At 43.6% G+C, this 26,930-nt stretch overlaps 1 protein-coding gene across 1 annotated transcript in view; it reads left to right on the top strand.

The window, feature by feature from the left end:
* Positions 1-26,930, top strand: part of LOC311241646 (tau-tubulin kinase 1-like) — a gene marked incomplete at its 3' end in the record, with an annotated part of 112,925 nt that overhangs the window by 23,777 nt on the left and 62,218 nt on the right. Inside the window, exons 3-5 of the mRNA XM_084330523.1 lie at positions 2,926-2,999; positions 5,822-5,962; positions 11,260-11,364. Coding sequence (XP_084186649.1) covers positions 2,926-2,999; positions 5,822-5,962; positions 11,260-11,364 — 320 coding nt within the window. The remainder of the gene's footprint in view (positions 1-2,925; positions 3,000-5,821; positions 5,963-11,259; positions 11,365-26,930) is intronic.

Raw genomic sequence — 26,930 nt, 5'->3', positions numbered from 1 at the left:
TTGTGATACCATGTGATAACCATTAAATATAAGGATCTTGAATGCAAGGTGTAGTGGTTTAAGCCCTATAGTCAATACAATGACGAGAGATCTTTGGACGGGCCATTGTAACACTTGGCAACTCTCACTGATTTACAGTATTTTTAAACTGGTGGCAGTATATATGTATGTATATATTCCCTCCCCGCCGTATGTATATTTCTCTCCCACCCACCCACCCCCTCCTAATGTACAGTCCCCTCCCCATACTCTGTCAGGATCTAGGGGTAACAGTACTGTATATTTGAATACCGTTTATGTCACAAATGTATCAGTACTAAATACCTATATGTCCCTATGCCATAAATGTCATGTTGTGTATGTCATAAATGTCTATATGAATTGAAAATGGGGGACCCTGATGGAAACAAGACAAACGTCTTTCTCAGGTCTGCATCCCCTTAACAATTGTATGTATTGAGCCGTACTGTATTGTACCCATTCTGCAATCTGTTAAATAAAGTTTTCATTCATTCATTCATTCATTCATTCATTCATTCATTCATTCATTCATTCATTCATTCATTCATGTGTAGCAAACTGCTGGGAACAACATGGGACACACACGCATGCAAACACACACTGATCATGTGTAGCAAACTGCAGGGAACAACATGGGACACACACACATGCAAACACACACTGATCATGTGTAGCAAACTGCAGGGAACAACATGGGACACACACACATGCAAACACACACTGATCATGTGTAGCAAACTGCTGGGAACAACATGGGACACACACACATGCAAACACACACTGATCATGTGTAGCAAACTGCTGGGAACAACATGGGACACACACACATGCAAACACACACTGATCATGTGTAGCAAACTGCAGGGAACAACATGGGACACACACACATGCAAACACACACTGATCATGTGTAGCAAACTGCTGGGAACAACATGGGACACACACACATGCAAACACACACTGATTCACATGAACTGTAGATGTGCAAGTGACAAGTGAACCACTGGTTGGAAGTCATCACAATAGATAAAATAGATTAAAAAAAAAAAATATCATAAACTTGCAGCGACTAGTTGACTAATGGCTTGAACTGGCGAGTATTAGTCGACTATCAAAATCTTTAGTCGGGGGCAGAAAATATATCTGAGAGTTGGAGGGGATTAAGATAAGAAAAGATAAGATAAGATAAGATAAAATAAGATATTCCTTTATTGATCCCCTTGGGGAAATTCTGGCATCATAGCAGCATGGGGGAGGGGGAGGGGAGGTACATGGTAATAGTAGAAGACATAATACAGGTCATACAATTATAGTACAGTAGAAAAGTAAAAAGAAAAATAGGCAGTGTAAACAATATAACAATTTATTACATGGCGTTTTTTAACATTCGCAGAAATGCTTGATTGTGATTGGTCAACAGCGCTCGTCAGAGGTCCGTTATTACTCGATAACGGACGTCTGCCGAGCAATAATGGCCGCTGTTCGCAGCTGTAGCAATCAAGCCCACTGACACACACTGCATCAGTGCAGCCAATCAGACACACCTGCCGGCTGCCGGCGAAGCTGCTGGCGATGACAGCGCAGAGCGACAGAACAGAACTGCGTCTGCATTTGATCTCGTCTTGTCGATGGTGTAAAAATGAATTAGGTATATTGTTAGTAAGTTTGCCATGTAATAAGCGGGATAATGTATAGCCTATACTCTGTCATTGTCGCAAAATAATTGACCTTCACTGACGTTTAGAACGTTTATTTTGCGACAATGACCTCATAGCTATACATTATCCCTTACATAATTAACTCTGAGTATACACATATGAGCAGGTATAGGCAGTGTAAATCAATGTGCAGATGGGGGTCTGTATGCCCTCTCAGTTATATTTGTATTACAATAAATATAGTTACAATAGACCCTATAATCTAAATATATGCTATGAGTAAGTAAGTATACACAGGTGCAGTATGCATTAATAGATTCAGTGTTCTGGAAGGTTATTCCTCATGAGGAGTTGTGGACATGGGGTTGGGGATGGGATAGTGAACTGGATGAGATGATGATCTGACAGCGGACATGGGGACCTGGTGGATGTAGAGGAGCCGGTTGACAGAGCAGACCAGGTCGAGGATATATCTCTTCACATGGGTGGGAGGGTGACATGAAATGGTTGAGTGGAGCAATGAATTCAGATGCAAACAGGTGGGTGGGTCAATATGCATGTTTAAATGGCTGAGCAGCAGTGAACGCGGGGATCATTATTCAGTTAAATGAGACTGTGGGAAGAGTGAGTTCTGTGATCCTGGAATTCTGATTGAATACAGAAAGACCTTGAAACGACAAGACCGCCTGAGCGATGAGAGAGACAGTTTACAGATAGGGGTTGCTTGATTAAAAAAAAAAAAAAAAAAAAAAAAATCTGAAAAAAGTAAATTTCCCAGGATAGTTTATGTAGGATGTTGTTTAATGAGAGGGAGGTGTAATGGGGGCGTGCTGCAGAGGTCAGAGGTTATAAGGGTCACCGATGTGAGGAGGTGCAGTGGGAGGGAGGCAGGGAGACCATGTGTGTTCACTTGTTCACTTCCTTTCACTTGTGCTAAGCTAGGCTAGCTGGTCTGTATCCGCTTCCATTCACTTGTGCTAAGCTAGGCTAGCTGGTCTGTATCCGCTTCCATTCACTTCTACTAAGCTAGGCTAGCTGGTCTGTAAAGTTACAAGCAAATTTCATCGTAGCTCCACTTACAAGCTTTTCGGGCCGATTTTGGCATTCACTTCACAATTCACTTCACAATTCATTTCACAATTCATTTAGGAGAAATAATTAAGTTCAACAGTAGCCTGTTGGTTTTATACCTGGCTCTTCCTGTATGCTTCTACTGATTCTGTCATTTTTTATCTCTTGTTTCCAGGTAAAAACCATGTATGTAAGTTTATTGGTTGTGGGAGGAATGACAAATTCAACTACGTGGTCATGCAACTTCAGGTAAGTCAATGACATTGACAATATTGTAATATTATTGATAGTGGTATTGATTAGTGAACTTGGTCATGCATAATCATATACCATCAAGTCCACGTGAAGTGGCCGTGGCTCCACAGAGTTCCACCTGTAGTATCTTTTATATCATAATGCTAGTAAATTAATGCCAGTAATGACATTATGTCAGAGACAGTCTTATGAGGAGATGGATCACTTGGGAGCATGTCTATGTTCCCCGGGTCCTATGTTCCCCGGGTCCTATGTTCCCCGGGTTCTATGTTCCCCGCTTTGATAGATTGATTAATTGAAAATGTTAGACCACCAGCCCTGATTCCAAACTCTAACCTTAACCAGTTCGAAAGAGGGCCTAAGCTTAACCGTTTGAAACAAGGCGGACATTAATAATTAATAAAATAATAAAAATTTATAAAATGTTCAATCTATTAATCAATCAAAGCGGGGAACATAGAACCCGGGGAACATAGGACCCGGGGAACATAGGGATGATCCCGCTTTGAATAGGGAGGTGTAGTCTGACGTCACTTTAGTTTCCCTCATGTCCACCCGTATAGGGATTTATCATTGGGAAAATTATTATCGGCTATTGTAATAATTCTGCCTCATGAACATTGGCAAGCTTTCCATTTTTGCACAAATGGGGTTCCCTTCTATCATTAACATTATCTAACATTATTGTTTCAGCATTTTTGGTTTAAATAAAATTATACGTAATTATTTTACCTTTAATTGCGAATTGTTGTTGAATCTATGTTGAGCTATAGATTGTGGATGAATACGCACAGAAAGGTACACCGTGCCAATGTTCATGCTTTATTTGTTTTAAAACGAGACGATTTAGAAATGTGTCCATTGGAAATACATTGCAATTTCAAGTGAGGTGGACCGGCCGGAAACAACAATGACGTAGCCACTACACCTCCCTATGGGGAAATCCATATCTCAGTTCAGTATTTGGAAGATTTTGTTTTTATATTTTTTATAATAAATGCGAAGCAAGCAGAAGTGTTGTTACTGTTATACTGTTGCTGCCTGTCTTGGCTGTCTCCCACAGTAGACGGGCCATTGAGATTCGCGACAAAACACAAATACACTAATAATAATAACTACACGAATACACTACTAAAAAGCTAATAAAAAGCAAAGGGCGAACTGTGGTGTCAGGCAATAACTATATATATAATTAATATACAATAAAGTTATTAAAATATGCTATAATATGTGCAAAACCGCGGCATGAAAAAACGATAAAAGGATGGCTGTAGATTTCTTTCTGTCATCTACAAGATGCGCTTCATGCCAGCGCTGCCGGCGCACTATCAGTGTTTTTGTGAGATAGGTGGACGCGGGCCCTAAGGCTTGTTTATATATATATATATTTTTTTTAATATTAACCAATGAACTTCAAAAGGCGTGGCTCAGCACATAGATAGATGTAATGTAAGTCAACAACCGTTAGGTCAATTATCACCAAATGTGCGGGGTATGTCCAGATAAGTGCCCAAAACATACCCTGGAAGTCCCATTCAAATCGACCACTAGGGGGCACTACAAATGTACAAAATGCACATGGAATCATCTAAATCGATGTGGCTACATACTGTAGGTGTAACATGAGCACCCCCTACTGGTTGAGTATTGTTATTGTGCGCGCCACCCTGTGACAGATCTGGCCGCCGCGCCTTCCCGGATGCAGCGAAGACCACGCTCTACTTCGCTGCGTCTCTATTGGTTAGTGGGGGAAGCTATACAACCTTCCACTTATTGGTTTGTGTTTATGCTCCCAATTTCAATAATGACACATTTTATGACACATCCTTTTGCCTTCAAACCTGAATCCAGAGTTAGACAGATCTTTTCTTCCTTCTCCCCTGCTCACCATATTCACAGATTGATTGTTTTCTAATAGACCAACATCAAGGAATTTGTCATTAAAAGCCTGACAGAATGCAGCGATGTCTGATTTGTAGCGTTGATAGGATATAGCCACAGCGAGTTCAGAAACAGGCTATAGCCATAGCACACAATGCAGTTGATGAAGTTAAGACAACCTTTCTCTAGGCTGGGGGGCAACAGTGGCATGGGAGGTAGAGCAGCCGCCTGGCAACCCGGAGGCTCCTGGTTCGATTCCCGTTCCTCCCGGGCAGTGTGTCGAAGTGTCCTTGAGCAAGACACCCCTAATTGCTGCCTGATGAGCAGTTTGGCACCTTGAATTGGTTACCTCTGCCATCGATGTGTGAATGGGTAAAATGTGAGGAACGAATTGTAAAGTGCTTTGGATAAACTGTTTTGTTAAAAAATTATAATAATTAAATGCTGATTTATTTGTTTTGGAGGTACAAGGTTTTCAGCATTCAAGTTCAAGTTTCAAGTTTGTTTATTATTTGTCAGAACAAAATACAGAATACTTTATAATGAAATGCTTGTTTCTGCATGAGCCCCTGAGAGTGTGCTACATACAGTAAAAAGAAAGTAAGTAAAACTAAATTAAGAAGTAAAAAGTAGGTAAAGTCAATATACATATATACAATATACAATACAGAGTCAAATGAGTAACAGTGAGGTAGAATGCAGAGGTACAAAACTTGGGGTAGGGTGCAAATGAGGTATGAATGTAGTGCAAATCTCTTTAATAATAGATACATATAAAGTGTGTTAAAGTGTCTAAAGTGAATAAAGTGAGTGTTTGTTTAAAGTGAGTGTGTACGTGTGTGCAGTGTGTGTGTAGATGATGGGTTGTTGTTACATAGTGTCATTGTCATTGAGCGTTCAGCGATAACGGCTGCTTCTCTCTGTGTGGGTTCCAGGGCCGAAACCTGGCCGACCTGCGGAGGAGTCAGCCCAGGGGAACCTTCACCATGAGCACAACGCTCCGTCTGGGCAAACAGATCCTGGAGTCCATAGAAGCCATCCACTCTGTGGGCTTCCTGCATCGTGACATCAAACCAGTATGTAACCTCTTTTATTAAAGGATCGCTCAGGTTATTTAAAAAACTAGACCCTATTTCTTTCGTCTTGGCATTTTTTTACGGATTCATTCTGACCGAAAGACATACCGGTACTTGGCTTATTTTCTGGACATTATTATTTGATGGTGTTTCCCCCAGAATTGTCTCCAGGCCTGGTGGTGTCAGGGCTCCAAAGTAACCTTGGTCACCACCTTCCCAAAAAAAACATTTTAATCGTCCCAATGTATACATGTATATATTTTATTATTTTACATGATCAAAACTCAGATGTAGACATAATCTATGATCATATTCGGATACTCAATAAAGATAAGAAAGATTGAAATTCAATTGAAATTATCGGACTAAATGACCAATGAATTAGCCTAATGAAGGAAAAGATGAGAGTATTGCCTTTCGAAATGTTGAAATATCCAGATAGTTTGGGGCTTGCTGACCACATGTCTAATAGTGCTGGAGCCAGCTGTGTTTGTTGACTGACTCAGTTACAAGCTAAATAGCCAATCTAAGAGATCAAACACAATAAATATAATATCATTGCTTGTGCAAGGCCATGGTCTCCGTCACTGGGCACGCTCTCTCTTGCACACTATCTCTCTTCGCCCGCTCTCTCTCTTTCTCTCTTGCTCTCTCTCATTCACCTTCTTCTAATCAGAGCGTGGACGAGCCCTCCCCTGCCTACACTGATTCACTCTAAAGAACTCCACTACAACAAGGATTTTACCTTATTATATATATAACATATATATTATTATAATATCGGTTTTCAGGTATTGTTCATAAAAGGACAACGTACAGTAGGTAAACTTTTTGAGCGGAGATTCCCTAACATTGTTGGAAGTCCATATAAATCATAAAATGGTTGTTCCCTGTTGGTAACATTATTGCTAGCTTTCAGAATCCTGTTATATATATATAACATGACCTAACTTAATTGATTATCAGGCTATCTAGCTATTAGCAAATGCAACCCTTATAACTATCAAATCAATTGCTTACAGTAGCAGATTCAGATCAGATTTTGAAGAGGCTCATCCTGTACTTCTAGGTTGTGCAAACAAGAGACAAATACTGTGACATTGCGGTTCCACAAGAAAATATGTAAATATAAACGTACTTCAACTTCAAGAAGCCTGGAAGAAGTGCGGCTGGGTGGCGCAGCGGACATTGCGCTCGTCACCAACGCAAGAGACACCGGGTTCGACTCCGGCTGTCGGCGTTGCCTCCGGCTTGGGCCAGCCGTCATACTAACTCAATTGGCAGAGTTAGGGGGTGGAAGTCGATGGGTGGTAATCTGGACGTTGTGGACAGCGACTCCTACAGGTCGGTTGGGGGACGCCTGCACAGCAGAGACAGGAAATGGCGAGGGTAGTGTGAGCCTCCCACACGTTACACCTCGCCAATGAGAGTCCGCGCTGGCAGGTGAAAAGATGTGACGGGCTGCCTCCTCGTGTACCGGAGGGGACACGTGATGCAAGGCTTCTATCCTCCCTACAACCGGCCAGTGGGGGGCATATGCGAGCAACGTTCAAGTCAGGGGAGGGAAGAATTGGCACAGTGGAATTGGGATAGAAAAAGAGGAGAAAAAGTGGATAAAAAAAAGAAGCCTGGAAGAAGAATCAATGACGATGTCAAAAGTCTCCAGTCCACTACATTCCATCATTACCTGCATCTGCATATGCTCACGTTCTCTCTCCTTATATATTATAAAAGTAATTTAAAACAATCTATGAGTGGCACTTGCATCGCGTTTCCCAAACGCCAGTGTTAATATTGGCAGCTATTTTCATTTTAGTTTTAGTCTTAGTCATGTGTCAAGTGCTCCTTTTTTGTTTTCATCATATTTAGTCATCTTCATTTATTTTTCGTTTAGTCAGTTTTAGTCAACTAAATGTCTGAGCATTTTAGCACTTAGCTCTTTAAAAAGCTCTTACCGTGGGCCGGTTGGATCCCTAAAAGGATTTCCCAGTTATCGATCGCCATCTGGTAGATCGATATGTCCATTGGCTGATGATATATTCCTTTACTAGTTTACTGCATAGTGAATTCGGCGTCGCAAAAGGTATTCCAAGCTACAGGCTACACGTATAGAATCCAGCTAACAGTAAACTCCATTGAAAGTAAAAAAAAAATAGTGCACCGTTCTGCCACAGGGAACACTGCATTATCGAGACAGCGCCCCTAAGAGGATCTGGCCGGTAATGCACTTTTCAGAATTCGAAGAGTGGGGTAAATCTGCAGTGCCGCTCTGTGACATTGAGTAGGTTATTAAAATGGAATAAAAACCAAAACAACCTTGCCCTTTAAGCATGGCACCGAAACACGGACATCTCTAAAGTGCAGATTGGCTTAGAGGACGATAATGTCTTGTATGAACTACAAGTAATATAAATCATATTAACAACAAAAATGTGTTAGATGATTTTCAAAAAGGTGCATGAGTCAATGCAAAAAAGAACAGGCAAAGATACTGCAAAGAGAGTTCAGAACGTTGAACATTTTTCACTCCATAGAGACAATTTGGCTTAGTCCTTCTTTACACTTTACCAGTTACTGAGGCATACCAGCAGTCTGTTTACGTTATCAGGGGACAAAGAAGCTCGCTTCTTTTGAACGATGTGGCCTTGTTCAACTTTCAGACTGACATAGAGGTGAGGTGTATGTGTGTGTGTGTGTGTGTGTGTGTATACAGTGTGTGTGTGTGTGTGTGTGTGAGTGTATGTATCTATACAGTATATATGTGTGTGTATCTATACAGTATGTGTGTGTGTATGTATACAGTGTGTGTGTGTATCTATACAGTGTGTGACTGTGTGTGTATCTATACAGTGTGTGTGTATCTATACAGTGTGTGTATGTATCTATACAGTGTGTGTGTGTGTGTATCTATACAGTGTGTGTATCTATACAGTATGTGTATGTATCTATACAGTGTGTGTGTGTGTGTGTGTGTGTGGCGGTCAGTGGAGACTTGTTTCTCCGGATCCGCTTGACCATCTCCAGGGTGGAATTCCATCTTGTTGCAACGTCCTGGGCGAGTGATTCTTGCTTATGTCCGTGTGCAACTTGCTGCTCTTTTAATTCCTGGGCGTTTGATGGACTATGTGTATTCTTGACACTATGGTTCCTCTCGAGGGTGGATTATAAGAAGTATCTCCCGATGCCGCTCGAATAACCTCTCTCAGTCCGTCTTCAACTACGTCAATTGGCCGGCAGTTTTTTGCTATCCACATAACCAAGGAGTCGGTTACCTTCTCACTGGCATGTTTAGTTAGCCCACGAGCACCACACTCCATCAAGCTATTGTCCCAACTGGCGCCTCATATCCATCAGCGTAGATTGGCGATGCCTTCAGCATGTTTTGCTTTTAGACGATACGCCAAAGACGTACTACTCCTATGGTAGTTAAATTCAGCTTTGCAAATTGCGCAAATTGTTTTAGATTTATCCAACGAGCCGTCGGGCAACTTTTTAAACTGAAACTTTCCACCTAAAAGTCCGCCTTTGTCCATCTTCGCGCCAGTGACTGTCCTCTAACCAGGCGGCTCGCTCTATCTAGTTTGGCTGCGTTAACGGCGTTAACGTTTTCGTAACGCGTTACATAATTTAAATTAATCTCCAAAGTTAACGCGTTAATTTTGACTGCACTAGTGGTAACAAAATATCACAGCCCCTAAGACTGGGAGCCTTCTAACTCTACTGAGCATGTACCCAACATTATATGAAAAATAAAAAGTCATTACGATGTTTTGGTGCACTTCAAGCGCTAAAGGGATTCATTAACAACTTATACTAGTAGTAGGGTCCATCTCACTCTGTGTTAGTACTCGTTTGTGTCTTTTCTTTTCATACCAACATTACCTTTTTAAGTGAACGTGGTCTTGTCCTTGTATCCATGTGTAATGTTGATAGTAGTGGGTGTACACAGACGAAGGAGTATCTACGGAGGAAAGCAAGCCTGTGTGATATACAGTAGGTCCCAGGCTATTAGCTCTTCTCGCAGCCTAGCCATCCTCTCAGCCTCCGTCGTCTTAAATGCAATGTTCTTTTGGTAGAACTGTTCGGCTGCCGCAGGAGTGTTGAGAGAATAGCAGATTCCGTTCATGGTTATTGGTATAAGCTGTAGTCACGAGAGACCTGGGATGCGGTTTTTAGCCTCACGTATGTAGCTTGGCTTTTAGTGGGCCATAAACGCTGCAGAGCTTAACCCGGAAACGGGAAATGCTGAAATAATAACGTGAATTATTCTAAAAGTTATAATTATTTTGTCTCATCTTGTTTTAGTCAACATAAATTGTGGTCAACAACTCAGTTGTGGTCAACGATATTTAATTAATAATTTAGTCACGTTAGTGTCACAGGATCAACATTAACGTGACGTCACGTCTCGTTCTTGTCGGGGGAAAAAGCTTTGTTGACGAACATCTTTAGTCATAATTTTCGTTGACAAAATTAACACTCCCAAACGCAAATGATTATTGATTTCCAATTATCTTTTGGCCCTGGTGGCGGTTCTCTGTACAATTACAGGGGAAACACTGGTTGTGTGGTTCATTAGAGTGATCTGCAGCTGTGAGATCTGCAATCAAGTAAAACACAACTTGCTCAGTATTGGTCCTATTGGCGAGATTTTGGAATCTATACCAATGTGATCTACCGGATTCTAGAAAAATTGTGTCTATGTTGAAAATAACCAAAAATCCTTTAATGACTGACACTGAGAAAATGTGTTTGAATGCTTCCAGCTTTTAGGGCGTGTTTGGATGCTTTTAGGGCGTGTTTGGATTCTTTAGGGCGTGTTTGGAGGTTTTTAGGGAGTGTTTGGATGCTTTTAGGGCATGTTTGGATGCTTTTACAGTGTGTTTGGATGCTTTTAGGGCGTGTTTGGATGCTTTTAGGGAGTGATTGGATTATTTTAGGTTGTATTTGTATGCTTTTAGGGTGTGGTTGGATGTATTTAGGGCATGTGTGGATGTTTTTAGGGAGTGATTGGATTCTTTTAGGTTGTATTTGTATGCTTGTAGGGTGTGTTTGGATGCTTTTAGGTTGTATTTGGATTCTTTAGGGTGTGTTTGGATTCTTTAGGGTGTGTTCGGATGGCTTGGTTCTATTCTTGCAATGAGAGGCATGAATTCAGTATTTATTTTATTTGGTCATCATTACTCGTCTAACAGTTTTCTGTGATATAGTAGGCAGCAGCCTAGTCTGATTTCTTCAGTTACACTAAGTAGTATTATTGATTCAAATGATTCAAAACAACCTTTTCTTTCCTCCAGTCAAACTTTGCTATGGGGAGGCTGCCTTCAACGTACAGAAAGTGCTTCATGCTGGACTTCGGCCTGGCGCGGCAATACACCAACACCACGGGGGAAGTCCGACCTGTAAGTCATTTCATTTGGATAACTTTTCAGTCACATTCAAATGGGACATTCACAATAGATAATTTATTTGCATTTTGAGTAGGGATGCACCGATCCGATATTGAAATCGGATATCGGCCCCGATATGACTAAAATAGCTGGATCAGGTATAATTTTTTTTTAAATAAAACGTATTTAAAGAAAATATATATATATTTTTTATAATAAGAAATAAAATAAGAAATAACAATTCAGTACATTTATATCTATGTGTTAAATTGTTACATTTTGTTTCACTAAGTTAGGAAAGTAATGTTTTAAGTCGAGCCTGATGTTGCCTCACACAAAAGAATGATCCCAGTCTCTTCCACACAGTGAGGCATACAGTTTATTAATTGAACAATGGGTATCGGATCGGTACTCGGAATCGGCCGATAACCAAAGCCCAGGTATCGCTATCGGTATTGGGACTGAAAAAGTCTGATCGGTGCATCCCTACTTTTGAGGTTTTGTTCACATTGCCTAGGCATGTATGACCCTAGTTTTTATGCCCTGCCCCCTGGTCTCTCTGCTGCCCCCCCCCCCCCCACACACACACACACACACACACAACACACACACACACACACGTTTGCAAAATGTACTTAATGCCTTTACAGTAAGTGGGTCACAATGCAAATAAGGTAGTAAACCACTGAACCACCATAGTATCTGCTGTTTACACACAGAGAGAGAAACAGACAGAGAGAGAAACAGACAGAGAGGGTGCCTTTGCTGCATTGCAGTACATTATTGAATGTAGAGGATGGACTCATTCTGTATCGTATAGAGACGAGAATGTCTCTCCCCCGTTGGTCATTAGGTAGATTGACAAAACATGACAATATTTGGAATAGTAAATGGTAAATTTATATATATATATATATATTTATATAGCGCTTTTATAGCCTGATACGTCTCTCTTGGTGTTGTCATTCAAAAATACTTTAACCCTTTCACTACCACACTACAGAAGGTTAACCCTTTACTATCACACTACAGACGGTTAACCACCGCCTGTAGTGTGATAGTAAAGGGTTAACCTTCGGTAGTGTGGTAGTGAAAGGGTTAACCCTTTGTCGTGTGGAAGTGAAAGGTTCAACCGTCTGTGTTGTCGTAGTGAAAGGGTTAACCGTTTAGTAGTGCGGCAGTGAAAGGGTTAAAAAAAATTGCCACACTAGCACTTCCTTCCTCAACCCTTGTTTGTGTTCAAGGCCTTAAATGGTCTGGCCCTGCAGCAACTAGCTGAACTCCTCCATGTCTGCACCCCAGCTAGAGCACGGAGGTCTTCCAATAAATTACTTTTAGATGTGCCAAGGTCTGGGCTAAAGACAAAAGGCGACCAAGCTTTTGCGGTGGCTGCCTCTAAACTATGGAACAGTCTTCCACACTGACAATGAGGTCTGCTGCCCAGAGACCCTAGAGATGTTCAAAGCACAGCTGAAGACTTTTTATTGGCTTTTTGATTTTGTGTGTATACTGTATTTTGTATTTTTACTTTAGTATTTCTGTTTTTATATTGTAAAGCACTTTGGTGCAACTTCGGTTGGTTTTAAATGTGCTATATAAATAAATAAAGTTCATTTCAAACCTTTATTTATACTCGTGAAAGCACTGAGGTTTCCCTCATTTACAGTGATGACGAGTTAACAAAGGACACAAATATCATAACAGTTAATAATTACAATGAATTACAATTACTACAATGATGGATTAAAAACAATTACATGATTCAGTACATAGGTCAAGTGCAATTGACCTTGACCTTGTTATATTTAGAATCATATCTGAATCTCTTTCCTTGGGCCATTGCTCTACGTGCGCTGACTCTCACCTGTCATGATACCACTGTACCTTATTGAATTAGTTCAGCCTTAAAATGGAACATCGCCCGCTGGTGATTTTGACATTGAGGAAGGTCAGTGTTGATTTCAGTGAACGGCGTTGGAAAACAGACGCTGTTTGTTATTCATATCATAAGGTAGTAAATCCTTGGCCTTTTGTACTCGGGTTTCATACGAAGCAAACTCACAGCAGGAAGAACACTGGTGGAACTAAGCCCTCTCTGTCTCTCTCTCTCTCTCCCTCTCTCTCACCCTCTCACTATCTCACTCTCTCTCACTCTCTCTCACTCTCTCTCTCCCTTTGTTGGAGAACACGGTCCAGTGTGGATAAACTCACCGGTGCTATATTTTGGAATAAGTGAACAACAGCCTTTGGAGTTTAGAAACGTGGTTGGCAGTGTGTTGTTCTGTGTGAACGCCAAGAGAGGGAATTCAGGAGGAGTGTGCAAGATATAGTGAATTGTGTGTAGTGTTGTGAAAAATGTGTGGTATGGAATGGGAATCTGAGTCTAAGTCAGAAAATGTGTCTAGCAGAATTGGTTTAGCGGTTGGTACATGAGTTGTGGTCAGGTTGTGCACGTTGTTGTGTCTGACGTTCCAAATAATGTGTTTAAACAATTGTGAAAAAAAACTGGAAGCATTAATTGGCTGTATTTTTAGCCTCTAGAATAGCAGCAGGACTGGCGGGATCCTATCAATGTCTATCGAGGCTTAGACTCTTATAGGGTTGTTGTTATTATACAGCTCTTTGGAGGCGAGAAGGACGTATTTCTTGGGGGGGAAAGGATTGGAAAAGGAAGACAGAGTACTTCCTGGGGCCTTGCAGGAGGAGGGTGACACAGAGAATACAGAGTGGGGCTCAGGAGAAGAGCAGCAGCGGCGGCAGCCATTGTTTTAGCTGTTCAGGAAACTGAGGAGATGTTTCTCTTTCTTGCAATATCTTTTTCTTTTTCTTTTTTTGGATTTGTTTTCGGCATTTTATTGCTTTCGGATACAAGTCCAGCAGAGAGGAAGGATGGGAGAGAGATATTGGGGAAGGCATTCGGCAAAGGTTGTTGCCGGGTCCGGGAGTCGAACACCCGGGACGGCCTCGTTACGTGGTGCGCCACCCTGGCACGCCACCCTGGCACCCCTGCCATATCTTTTCTATAGGTTCAAGATGTTGCCATATCTTTTCTATAGGTTCAAGATGTTGCGATATCTTTTCTATAGGTTCAAGATGTTGCGATATCTTTTCTATAGGTTCAAGATGTTGCAATATCTTTTCTATAGGTTCAAGATGTTGCGATATCTTTTCTATAGGTTCAAGATGTTGCGATATCTTTTCTATAGGTTCAAGATGTTGCGATATCTTTTCTATAGGTTCAAGATGTTGCAATATATTTTCTATAGGTTCAAGATGTTGCGATATCTTTTTTCTATAGGTTCAAGATGTTGCGATATCTTTTCTATAGGTTCAAGATGTTGCGATATATATTCTATAGGTTCAAGATGTTGCGATATCTTTTCTATAGGTTCAAGATGTTGCGATATATTTTCTATAGGTTCAAGATGTTGCGATATCTTTTCTATAGGTTCAAGATGTTGCAATATCTTTTCTATAGGTTCAAGATGTTGCGATGTCTTTTCTATAGGTTCAAGATGTTGCGATGTTGCGATACCTTTTCTATAGGTTCAAGATGTTGCGATATCTTTTCTATAGGTTCAAGATGTTGCAATATCTTTTCTATAGGTTCAAGATGTTGCGATATCTTTTCTATAGGTTCAAGATGTTGCGATATCTTTTCTATAGGTTCAAGATGTTGCGATATCTTTTCTATAGGTTCAAGATGTTGCAATATCTTTTCTATAGGTTCAAGATGTTGCGATGTCTTTTCTATAGGTTCAAGATGTTGCGATATCTTTTCTATAGGTTCAAGATGTTGCGATTCTTTTCTATAGGTTCAAGATGTTGCGATATCTTTTCTATAGGTTCAAGATGTTGCAATATCTTTTCTATAGGTTCAAGATGTTGCAATATCTTTTCTATAGGTTCAAGATGTTGCGATTCTTTTCTATAGGTTCAAGATGTTGCGATGTCTTTTCTATAGGTTCAAGATGTTGCGATATCTTTTCTATAGGTTCAAGATGTTGCGATGTTGCGATATCTTTTCTATAGGTTCAAGATGTTGTGATATCTTTTTTCTATAGGTTCAAGATGTTGCGATATCTTTTCTATAAGTTCAAGATGTTGCAATATCTTTTCTATAGGTTCAAGATGTTGCGATATCTTTTCTATAGGTTCAAGATGTTGCGATATCTTTTCTATAGGTTCAAGATGTTGCGATATCTTTTCTATAGGTTCAAGATGTTGCGATATCTTTTCTATAGGTTCAAGATGTTGCGATATCTTTTCTATAGGTTCAAGATGTTGCGATATCTTTTCTATAGGTTCAAGATGTTGCGATATCTTTTCTATAGGTTCAAGATGTTGCGATATCTTTTCTATAGGTTCAAGATGTTGCGATATCTTTTTTCTATAGGTTCAAGATGTTGCGATATCTTTTTTCTATAGGTTCAAGATGTTGCGATATCTTTTCTATAGGTTCAAGATGTTGCGATATCTTTTCTATAGGTTCAAGATGTTGCGATATCTTTTCTATAGGTTCAAGATGTTGCGATATCTTTTCTATAGGTTCAAGATGTTGCGATGTTGATTGCAGGGAACAAGTGTATTGCCATGCTGTGGAAAAGTGCTGAATCCCCCCCCATGTCTATGTGGCTTAGTGAAATCTCTTCGTACATGGCATCAGAGAAAATAATGTTCGATCTTAAGAAAAAACCACATCTCTTTGATAAATGCTGGGCTGGGTTTAGGCAATACTTAGAACAGATTACATAGTAGGTTGACGATGTAGGCTATTATTGAAGCTCCCTTTTGTCTTTCTGATGGGAATATGTTGCAATGAATGATACTGTAAATGTTATTAGTTGCTCTTTGAAGAGAAAAGATGTAACGTTAGATATTTATTTGTTTGGTGTAGAAGTATGGGCACCTGTTAGACGGGTGTAACTGGGTTTACTAAATTCTCAAAATGTGTAAAAAAAAAGAAAAACTGAATTTGTTGAGGTCCTAGTCTGGGGGAGGGGAGGGGGGGTCTGGCCTAGAGGTTTTTATTTTATTTTGTTTATATTGATTTTTTATTTTTATTTCAGGGGGGGGTATTTTGTATCTATTTTTCTGTAACTCGGGGAGGGGGGAAGTTGGCTGCATTTCCTTTTGTATGGTTGTTGAACTGTTGAACTGATGCTGTAAAACTGAAAAAAAATAAAAGAAAATACCAATAAACATATTGTTTAAAAATTTTCTATAAGTTCAAGATGTTGCTATATATTTTCTATAGGTTCAAGATGTTGCTATATATTTTCTATAGGTTCAAGATGTTGCTATATATATTCTATAGGTTCAAGATGTTGCTATATATTTTCTATAGGTTCAAGATGTTGCTATATATATTCTATAGGTTCAAGATGTTGCGATATATTTCACCTCCCCTCTCTTCACTCTCTTCTCTCCTCTCCTCCTCTTCTCTCTCATCTCCTCTTCTCTCCCCTCCTCCTCTAATTTCCTCCCCTCCCCCTCTCGTCTTCTCTCTTCCTCTTCTCTCCTCTCCTCCTCTTCTCTCCCCTCTCTTCTCTCCTCACCTCCCCTCCCCTCTCCCATAGTATCTGCTCTCCTCTTTTCTCCCATCTTCTCTCCTCCCCTCTCCTCTTCTCTCCTCCTCTTCTCTCCTCTCCCCTCTTCTCTCCTCTCCTCCTCTTGTCTCCTCTCCTCCTCTTCTCTCCTCTCCTCTAATCCCCTCACCTCCCCTCTCCTCTTCTCTCCTCCTCTTCTCTCCTCTCCCCTCTTCTCTCCTCTCTTCCTCTTGTCTCCTCTCCTCCTCTTCTCTCCTCACCTCCTCTAATCTCCTCACCTCCCCTCTCCTCTCCCATAGTATCTGCTCTCCTCTTCTATCCCCTCTTCTCCTCTCTTTGTATCTTCACTCCCCTCTCTTATATTACATTCGATTAAAATGTATTGTCATTATACAGCACAAGTACAGTACAATGAAAATAAGTTTGGCATCCAACCAGAGTGTAACAGTAAAGTGCAATAGTAAGATGACAGGTGATGAAACTGGGTATAAAATATATAAATGAGTACTACTGAGTGTAGTGCTAATCAGATGTATGTACAGAGTTGTAATATTAATTCAGATGTATGTACAGTGATACATATATAAAGACACTATAGTAGTAAGTCACACTGGCCAGCAGCATAACTAGTAAGAGTGGTTAAGGGATATGTACAGATATAGATATACTCTACAGAATGCATTATATCCTCCTCTCTTCTCTAATTTCTCTCCTCTCTTCTCTCCCCTCTCTGCTCTCCCCTCTCTCCTATTCACTGCTCTCCTCTTCTCTCCCCTCTTCTTATCGCCTATCTTCTCTTCTTTCCCCTCTCTTCTCCTCTTCTCTCCTCTTCTCTCCTCTTCTCTCCTCTCTTCTCCTCTCCTCTTCTCTCCCCTCTCTTCTCCTCTTCTCCCCTCTCTCCTATTCTCTTCTCTCCTCTCCTCTGCTCCCAGCTCCTCCCTTCTCCTCACCTCTCCCCCCCCTCTCCCTCTCCCTCTCTCACTCTAATGTGATCAGTGTTCTCATGCGCTAGTCCTACACTGCATCGCAGACTGCAGTAGCGGGAGATTAATATTTCATGTGCCTGCATGCAGTACATCACCCCCCCCCCCACCCAGCTAGAACCACTCCCTCCTCCCTTCATTTGTTTTTCCCTTGATCCCCCTCTCTCTCTCTTTCTCTCTCTCCTTCTCTCTCTTGCCAGTACAGCTGAGTCAGCTTTGACCCATTGATCTGTGACGAATGCAAGGCTTTATAGCGCCCTCTCTCTGTCATTCCTTCTCTGACTGTCTATTATCTGTGAGGCTTTTCTCTCCCTTTAATCTGGCTCACCCCCCCCCCCCCCCCCCCTCCCACCCACGCAGAACAGCCTCTGGTGTACTCAGCGTCATAGGGCTCCCAAGGCCACATGACCGTAACCCTTTCACTGCCGCACTACCAAACGGTTAACCCTTTCACTGTGACAATACACAGAAGGTTAACCCTTTCACTGCCACACGACAGCCGGTTAACCCTTTCACTGCCACACTACAGAAGGTTAACCCTTTACTGTCACACTACCATCGGTTACCGTCGGTAGTGTGATAGTAAAGGGTTAACATTCTGTTGTGTGGCAGTGAAAGGGTTAATTTAGCTAACTGCTCGCGCTAAAGCTTTAGATGCATTTGATTATTTTCCTTTTTTATTTGCTGTGTGGCATTATCACAAAAGTAGCACTATGTAGCGGTTAGCATGTGCCATGCGTGTGCCAGAGAAGGGCTCCCCGCTGAGACATACAAGAGAAGGGATCCCAACTGAGACATACAAGAGAAGGGATCCCAACTGAGACATACAGGAGAAGGGCTCCCAGCTGATACATACAGGAGAAGGGCTCCCAGCTGAGACATACAGGAGAAGGGATCCCAGCTGAGACATACAGGAGAAGGTGTTACAGGATCTCACTGCCTCATCCCAGTCACAGAGCCAACTGACTGGATCAGCAACATGGTTATCATCAAAAAACCAGACAAGCTGCGGATATGCATAGATCCAAAGCATCTCAACCAGGCTCTGCGGCGGTCACACTATATCAGGGGTGCCCAACCTTTTTTGAACCAAGATCTACTTTTTTATTTACCACCTAGCCCGAGAGCTACCAGCCAAAATTGTATATTGTAAGCCGTCATTTGAGGCTTTATAAAAGCAGCATAATGAACACAAATCTGTCAGTGCCGAGTCCGACCTCATCTTAAATAACAAACAGCATTGCTTGTTGTAGTTAACAAGGAGAGGAAGAGTTGATTTAGCAAAAAAAAATTAAAAATCGACTGGTTGGGCACCACTGCACTATATCATGCCCACTCTGGAAGACATACTCTACAAGCTCCCCAAGGCTAGGGTCTTCACCCTGGTGGACACGAGGGACGCTTTCCTCCAGTGCAGGCTGGACGAGCCCAGCAGCTACATGACCACGTTTTGGACACCCTGGGGTCGCAAGCGGTGGTTGAAACTCCCCTTCGGCGTCTCGGTGGCACCGGAGGTGTACCAACGGAAACAACACGAGCTCCTGCTGGGACTCAGCGGGGTGGAGCCCATAGCAGACGACATCCTAATCGTGGGCTGTGGAGAGACAGACGAAGAGGCAGGACAAGACCATGACGCCAAGCTGCTGGCTCTCATGGACAGATGCAGACAGGTCAAGCTGCGGCTTGGCATGAAAAAGCTCCAGTTCAAAGTGGCAGAGGTTCATTTTCACGGGCACATCCTGTCATCAAAAGGATTGAAAGCTGATCCGGAGAAAGTGAAGGCAGTCAGAGACATGCCCCCCCCCCACCGACATGAAGGCCGTGCAGCGGTTCGTTGGCTTCGTCACGTACCTGGCCAAGTTTCTGCCACGCCTTTCAGAGGTCTGCGAGCCACTGAGGAGGCTCCTGGATAAGGACGCAGTGTGGCACTGGCTCCCAAAACATGACGCGGCAGTGCAGGAAGTGAAACAGCTGGTGACTACAGCACCTGTGCTGCGTTACTACGACGTGACGAAGGCGGTGACAATCCAGAGTGACTCGAGTCAGCATGGCCTGGGCTGTGTCCTGCTGCAGGAGGGCCAGCCTGTTGCATTCGCCTCAAGAGCGCTCACACCGACGGAGCAGAATTATGCCCAAATCGAGAAGGAATGTCTCAGCATTGTGTTCGCGTGCCAACGCTTTCATCAGTACCTGTATAGGCGCAACAACATCACAGCAGAGACTGACCACAAGCCCCTCGTCGCCATATTCAGCAAGCCCCTACTGAATGCCCCGAAGCGCCTGCAGAGCATGCTGCTGGCACTACAGAGCTACACTCTCACGGTTGTGTACAAGCCCGGGCCGGAGATGTATGTGAGTGACACGCTTAGCAGAGCCACAGTGTCAGACACACCCACAAGCTCCAGGCACGGTGTGCACACAGTCTGCAGTCTGGGAGCAGAACAGATGGATGTAGAGCACATCAACCAGGCCGACTATCTCAATGTCACAGACAAGAGACTCATACAAATCCGACAGCACACAGAGAAAGATGAACAGCTCCGGGCAGTGAAATCAGTGACATTGAGGGGCTGGCCTGACTTCAAAGAAGAGGCTGCACTAGAGGTGAGAGGATATTGGGCTTACAAGGAGGAGCTTAGTGTTAAAAATGGAGTGCTGTTCAAAGGCGACAGGGTTGTTATCCCCAAAGTGCTGCGTCCCGAGATGTTGGCACGGGTTCACTCAAGCCACATAGGGGGCGAGGCCTGCTACAGGCAAGCACGCGACACGCTGTACTGTCCAGGGATGCGAGCTGACATCATAGACTTTGTGGGAAAGTGCACAGTCTGTAACGAGTATGCCATTGAGCAGCAGAAAGAGTCGATGATGTCCCACAAGCTGCCAACACGCCCCTGGCAGATTGTAAGCACGGACCTCTTCCAACATAATGGCAAAGACTTTCTCCTGATAGTCGATCATCACTCTGACTTCTGGGAAATCGATCTACTCCCTGATCTTTCAGCCGAGACCACAATCAAACGCTTCAAAGCCCAGTTCGCTCGCCACGGTCAGCCTGATCGGGTCATCTCTGACAACGGCCCTCAGTTTTCTTGTCACCAGTTCAAGCGGTTTGCAGCAGAGTGGGAGTTTGAACACATCACCTCATCTCCACGTCATCCCAAGGCCAATGGGAAAGCTGAAGCCGCAGTAAAGATAGCAAAGAACTTATGCAGAAAAGCGCACAGAGAAGGTGGCGACACCTGGAAAGCGATCCTGCAGTGGCGCAACACGCCAACGGAAGGCATGGACAGCAGTCCAGCACAGCGGTTAATGTCGAGGCGTCTGAAGACGGCGCTACCGGTGGCCAACAGGCTGTTGGAACCATGTGTGGTGACGGGGGTGTTGGACAAGCTGCATCACAGGAGGCAGGTCTCCAAAGCAAGCTATGACAGCTCAGCAAAGGATTTACCAGAGCTCATGGTAGGTCAAGCAGTGCGGATGAAGCCGTTGCCTGGTGACCGAACAGGCATCTGGAGACGGGGATCCTGCATGCAGAAGGTTGCCCCACGGTCTTACCTGGTCGAGGTGCAGGGATCACTATACCGCCGAAACAGAGTTGATCTTCGTGTGGCAGAGCCAACCACACCACAGAACACGGAATACCGTGTGGAGAGCAGCTTGCTGAGGAATGGGCCCCCCTTGAGCCAGGCGGGACCAGAGATACTGGTCGAAGAGCTGGGTGGTAACGAGGCATGCGCTACCCCACCCAGGCAGGCAGACAGCCCACCTGTTCATCCGATAACCACCCCAGCAAAGCCCCCAGAGATGTCACTCTACGGACGGCAGATCCGGGCTCCTAAAAGACTTGATCTGTAGTCTTTATTGTTTGCTAAAGGATTGTTGTATAAGAAAGAAAAAACAAAGAAAAACAAAAAAAATGGGGATCATATACAACAACTTATAATGTTGCAGGATGTTTATTATTTGTTATTAATTAAGATGGAACATGTTATGTTGTTTCTTGTAGTGGAGCCTAGTCAGTAGGTCTCTGTCTCTGTTTAACTGTTATTAAAGAAAGGGAGATGTTACAGGATCTCACTGCCACCTAGTGGTAGCCTAGGTAAATGTATGTGTTACGTGAATGTTATATGGAGGTTGACCAGTGTACAATGGCGCTGCTTGATGACAACAACGAATAGTCAATTACACCAGACCACCGTCTCATCTTGTTAGGATTCGCCTGTCCCTGGACCTTTTTCCTGTGTTTTCCCTGTCTACTCTCCTCTACTCTTCACCAGCCCCCACCCTTGCGATGATTTACTCTCCTCTACTCTTCACCAGCCCCCACCCTTGGACATCCTTGATCCTCTACCTTCACGCACCTGTTGGGAGTTTACAATCACCTCGGGAGAGTACATAGGTTGCAGACTCCCCTCCAGTCCTGGTCGGGTCGTTCTGTGTTCTGGACTCTGTGTTCGTTCTGTATCTGTATCTGTGTACACTCTGTGTTCATGGAGTTCTGTACGTTACCATCCTGTACGTTACCATCACCTGCCGCGTCAAGCCGGCTCGTCATCGCTCCCGATTCCACGGGAGGAAGGCGTCTCTTCGTGATCCTCGTTCCTGGGGGTGAGGCTCGTCGTCGCTCCCTAGTATTCCACGGGAGGACGGCGTGTGCCCATCCCGTTCCCCTTGGACCCAGGCTCGTTGTCGCTCCCTAGTATTCCACGGGAGGACGGCGTGTTCCCATCCCGGTCCCCTGGGACCCCCTTTGTTCTGCGCTGCCCGTCTGCAGCATCCGAAGAGGAGGAGGAGGATCTCCGTGCCAGGCCCCGCTGTCGGGCCCCTGTTCCCGTGCCAGGCCCCCGCCGTCGGGCCCCTGTCCCCGTGCCAGGCCTCCGCCGTCGGGCCTCTGTTCCCGTGCCAGGCCTCCGCCGTCGGGCCCCTGTCCCCGTGCCAGGCCTCCGCCGTCGGAAACCCTGTCCTCATCCCTGTAAGCAGCTCTGGCCCTCGCCCTGTCCAAGGCCTTAACCCTGTTCTCTGTCCCTGTCTCCAGCCCGCCTCTCCGGGCCTCTGTCCCTGTCCCCCTCTCCAGTTCCCCTGGTCCTGGTCCTTGACATTTAGCCCTGGCCCTGTCCCTTAGCCTTAGTCCCTTAGCCTGTTCGCCTCTTAAAGGCACAGTGCCGCATTTTCCATATTTCTTTGACTCTAGTGTTTTTGTGTTCTCCCTTAAAGGGACTGTGCTGCTTTTTGTTATGTAAGAAATAAATGCCCTGTTTTGGCTTACTCATACCTGTCTTGTGTTGTGCGATTGGGGTCGGTTACAAACCATAACACATCTCGTTATTGAAACAGAAGGGCTCCCAGCTGAGACATACAGGAGAAGGGATCCCAGCTGAGACATACAGGAGAAGGGATCCCAACTGAGACATACAGGAGAAGGGATCCCAGCTGAGACATACAGGAGAAGGGCTCCCAACTGAGACATACAGGAGAAGTCAAGTCAAGTCAAGTCAAGAGTTTTAATTGTCACGGCATACAGGTATACAATGAAATGCGGGTGGTCTTGCCCGCAACGATGTGCAATACAGTGGTACATATAATAGAATCAAAAGAAGAAACAACATTGTGCAGTAACAGGTAGCAGGTAACATGGAGTGACATCTCGGTATCTGTACATAGTTATTTACAGCGCATGTGTGACATGCTAGTTAGCTTTGGTAGTGCAATACACTGTTCCTGTTATTCTAATTTAAAGTGTCCTTTCCTTTGGCCATAAGTGTGCGTGTGTGCGACATGAGTGTGTGCCCGCTCATGTTAAAGTGTTAAGTGGCTGCTCGTGTGTGAGCGTGCACAGTGTGCGTGTCGTGTGTGTGTTCATGTGTGCTTGTGTGTGGACAGTTCAATGTTCTGAGCACTCAATGTACATTGTTCATGGCTCTGATGGCCTGGGGGAAGAAGCTGAGCCTAAGCCGCTCTGTCCTAGTAGCTGGGATTTGCAGGCGTCTGCCTGACCTCAGCAGCTGAAACAGGCTGTTATTGGGGTGGTGAGGGTCTTTCATTATCCTGCAGGCTCTGGATTTGCACCTCTTGTTGTATAGAACCTGCAGGGGGGGTAGTGCAATACCCGTGGTACGCTCGGCTGAGCGCACCACTTTCTGTAGGGCCTTCTTGTCCTGTGCTGTGCTGTTTCCATACAGGAGAAGGGCTCCCAACTGAGACATACAGGAGAAGGGATCCCAACTGATACATACAGGAGAAGGGATCCCAGCTGAGACATACAGGAGAAGGGATCCCAGCTGAGACATACAGGAGAAGGGATCCCAGCTGAGACATACAGGAGAAGGGATCCCAGCTGAGACATACAGGAGAAGGGATCCCAACTGAGACATACAGGAGAAGGGATCCCAACTGAGACATACAGGAGAAGGGATCCCAGCTGAGACATACAGGAGAAGGGCTCCCAGCTGAGACATACAGGAGAAGGGATCCCAGCTGAGACATACAGGAGAAGGGCTCCCAGCTGAGACATACAGGAGAAGGGATCCCAGCTGAGACATACAGGAGAAGGGATCCCAGCTGAGACATACAGGACAAGGGATCCCAACTGAGACATACAGGAGAAGGGATCCCAGCTGAGACATACAGGAGAAGGGATCCCAACTGAGACATACAGGAGAAGGGATCCCAGCTGAGACATACAGGAGAAGGAATCCCAGCTGAGACATACAGGAGAAGGGCTCCCAGCTGAGACATACAGGAGAAGGGATCCCAGCTGAGACATACAGGAGAAGGGCTCCCAGCTGAGACATACAGGAGAAGGGATCCCAGCTGAGACATACAGGAGAAGGGATCCCAGCTGAGACATACAGGAGAAGGGATCCCAGCTGAGACATACAGGAGAAGGGATCCCAGCTGAGACATACAGGAGAAGGGATCCCAACTGAGACATACAGGAGAAGGGCTCAGAGGCAGCAATGCGTTCCCTGACTCACAACGAGCTGAATAAATAATTTGCCTTGCAATAAATAGATGGGGCCATTTTAACCGCAAACATAGCATGCAGATATTTGTCAGAGTTCATGCGTTCCTCAGGGAAGGTTGACTAGGAAGTATAAGGTTGCAAATTGTAAGCACCCTGCACACTTCTAGTTAGCAACACAGCAGTGGTGACTCGCCAGTCCTCGGTGATGTAGTGGCAAGTGACGGTAACATATAGCTTTTGGTCGTCAGGGCAGTCCAGCTGTCTGTCGTCAACGCAACCTTGCGAGCAGCGGTAACGTTAGCTAGCTGCGCGAGCAACTCTGAACTTCGCATCGGTGTAGCTCTCCTCAATGCGCGAGGTGGTTGGGCCTCAGGATGGGATGTGGTACACTGGCTCAAGGGGTGGGAATCACCAGAGGCCTCACGATACGATACTATCACGATACTTGATTCACGATACGATAGTATTGCGATACTAAATATATTGTGATATGCTGAGTATTGCGATATTAATATTGCGATATATTACCTTTTTTCAACTGCAAAGTAAAACTTCAACAAAGTCAACATGTTTTATCTAATAAAATAAAGTTCAGTCTGTTCATCTCACTTCAATAATTTTTATTGCAGAACATGGTATATTCAAGCAGACAGATGTAAACACTGTAATCTGTGTTGCATGTACCTGACAAACTGAACTGTTTGTATTACAGTCATATTCCAACTTAACTGAATGCAATGCACATGTGTGCGTGTGTGGACTACTGTACTATTACAGGTATTGAAATTAACAATGCAACTTCCTTATACAAAAAAAATAAAATACATTTTTTTTTATGAATAATTAAATATCGATACTTGGCGTCCCTGTATCAATACAGTATCGCCACGCAAAGTATCGCGATACTACTACGTATCGTTTTTTCCCCCACCCCTAGGCTCAAGCAGGTGTATCGTTTGCCGAAATCCTTCGCCGTCAACCATATCGATCATGTCGTTTTTGATAAATGGGCAAAATCAACGCTTCTCTTTTTGCAAATTGCCGTCGCTCGTGTTTTTCCCCCTCGCTTATTTTCCAGACACCGAGGTAGTTGCCTCCTCGTCATAGTTATATTGCGCCCTCTATCTGTTCATTGAAACATGCTTTGATATACATGCTTTAATACAGCATTCTACTGAAGGCTACAATGTAATAAGAGACAGACAACATTGTAACATATCATTGTTTGATAGTAGATCGAGTAAATGTCATGTGTTCGAGTACATCCTTAACGATCAATCAATCGATCTTTGATTAATTGTTAACATCCCTACGAGGAAGTGAGCACTATGAAATTAACTTGTGTTTCAATGATGTGCTATACAGTATATGTATTTCCCTAGCTTATTAATGACCATGCTAATGGTATGGTTTGATTTGCTCTTTTAGTGTTTGTTTATTTTATTTCGTGGTATGTTTTTGGATACTGTGTGTGATCAGAAATGTAAAAGGTTACGGTTTCCCCTAAAGAACCAGTACAATGATTAGTTCAGTCAGAAAAAAATGTGGAATGTTAAAGGGGACCTATTCTGAAAATTGTTAGGGTTAGGGTTAACACTGAGAACATGTTAAATATGTGCATTGTGCCTTTTCTGCAGTTCAGCAGTGACAAGAACCCTCCCTCTTGAAACGAGCCATTCAGAATTGCAGCCACAATCGTCGTAGTAAATGACGTGCTTGTGTGTGACTGTGGACATATCTTGATAAAATGTGTACAAGATGGCGGCTTGCATGTAAAAATGTTTTAAGTTGTGTTGGATATTGAGTCATATTTGATCTGCAACGACTAGTCTAAAAGTTGGATCTGAATTTCATTTGGTGCTCACGCACCACTGCTAGATGTATGGTGATTATCACATTTGTATGATCAAAGCAGCTTGTTATAGGCACAGAAACAGCCCATTAAAAACAGGTCTGAAACAGAGAGGTATAGAGGCTGCTAGAATGAGAACAGGACTGAAACAGAGAGGTATAGAGGCTGCTAGAATGAGAACAGGACTGAAACAGAGAGGTATAGAGGCTGCTAGAATGAGAACAGGACTG

Source organism: Notolepis coatsorum (genome assembly GCF_963971535.1).
Source record: "Notolepis coatsorum genome assembly, chromosome: 15".
In the NCBI taxonomy this organism is placed as follows: domain Eukaryota; kingdom Metazoa; phylum Chordata; class Actinopteri; order Aulopiformes; family Paralepididae; genus Notolepis; species Notolepis coatsorum.
The sequence above is the reverse complement of the archived record's forward strand: the minus strand, read 5'-3'. Positions and strand labels throughout refer to the sequence as shown.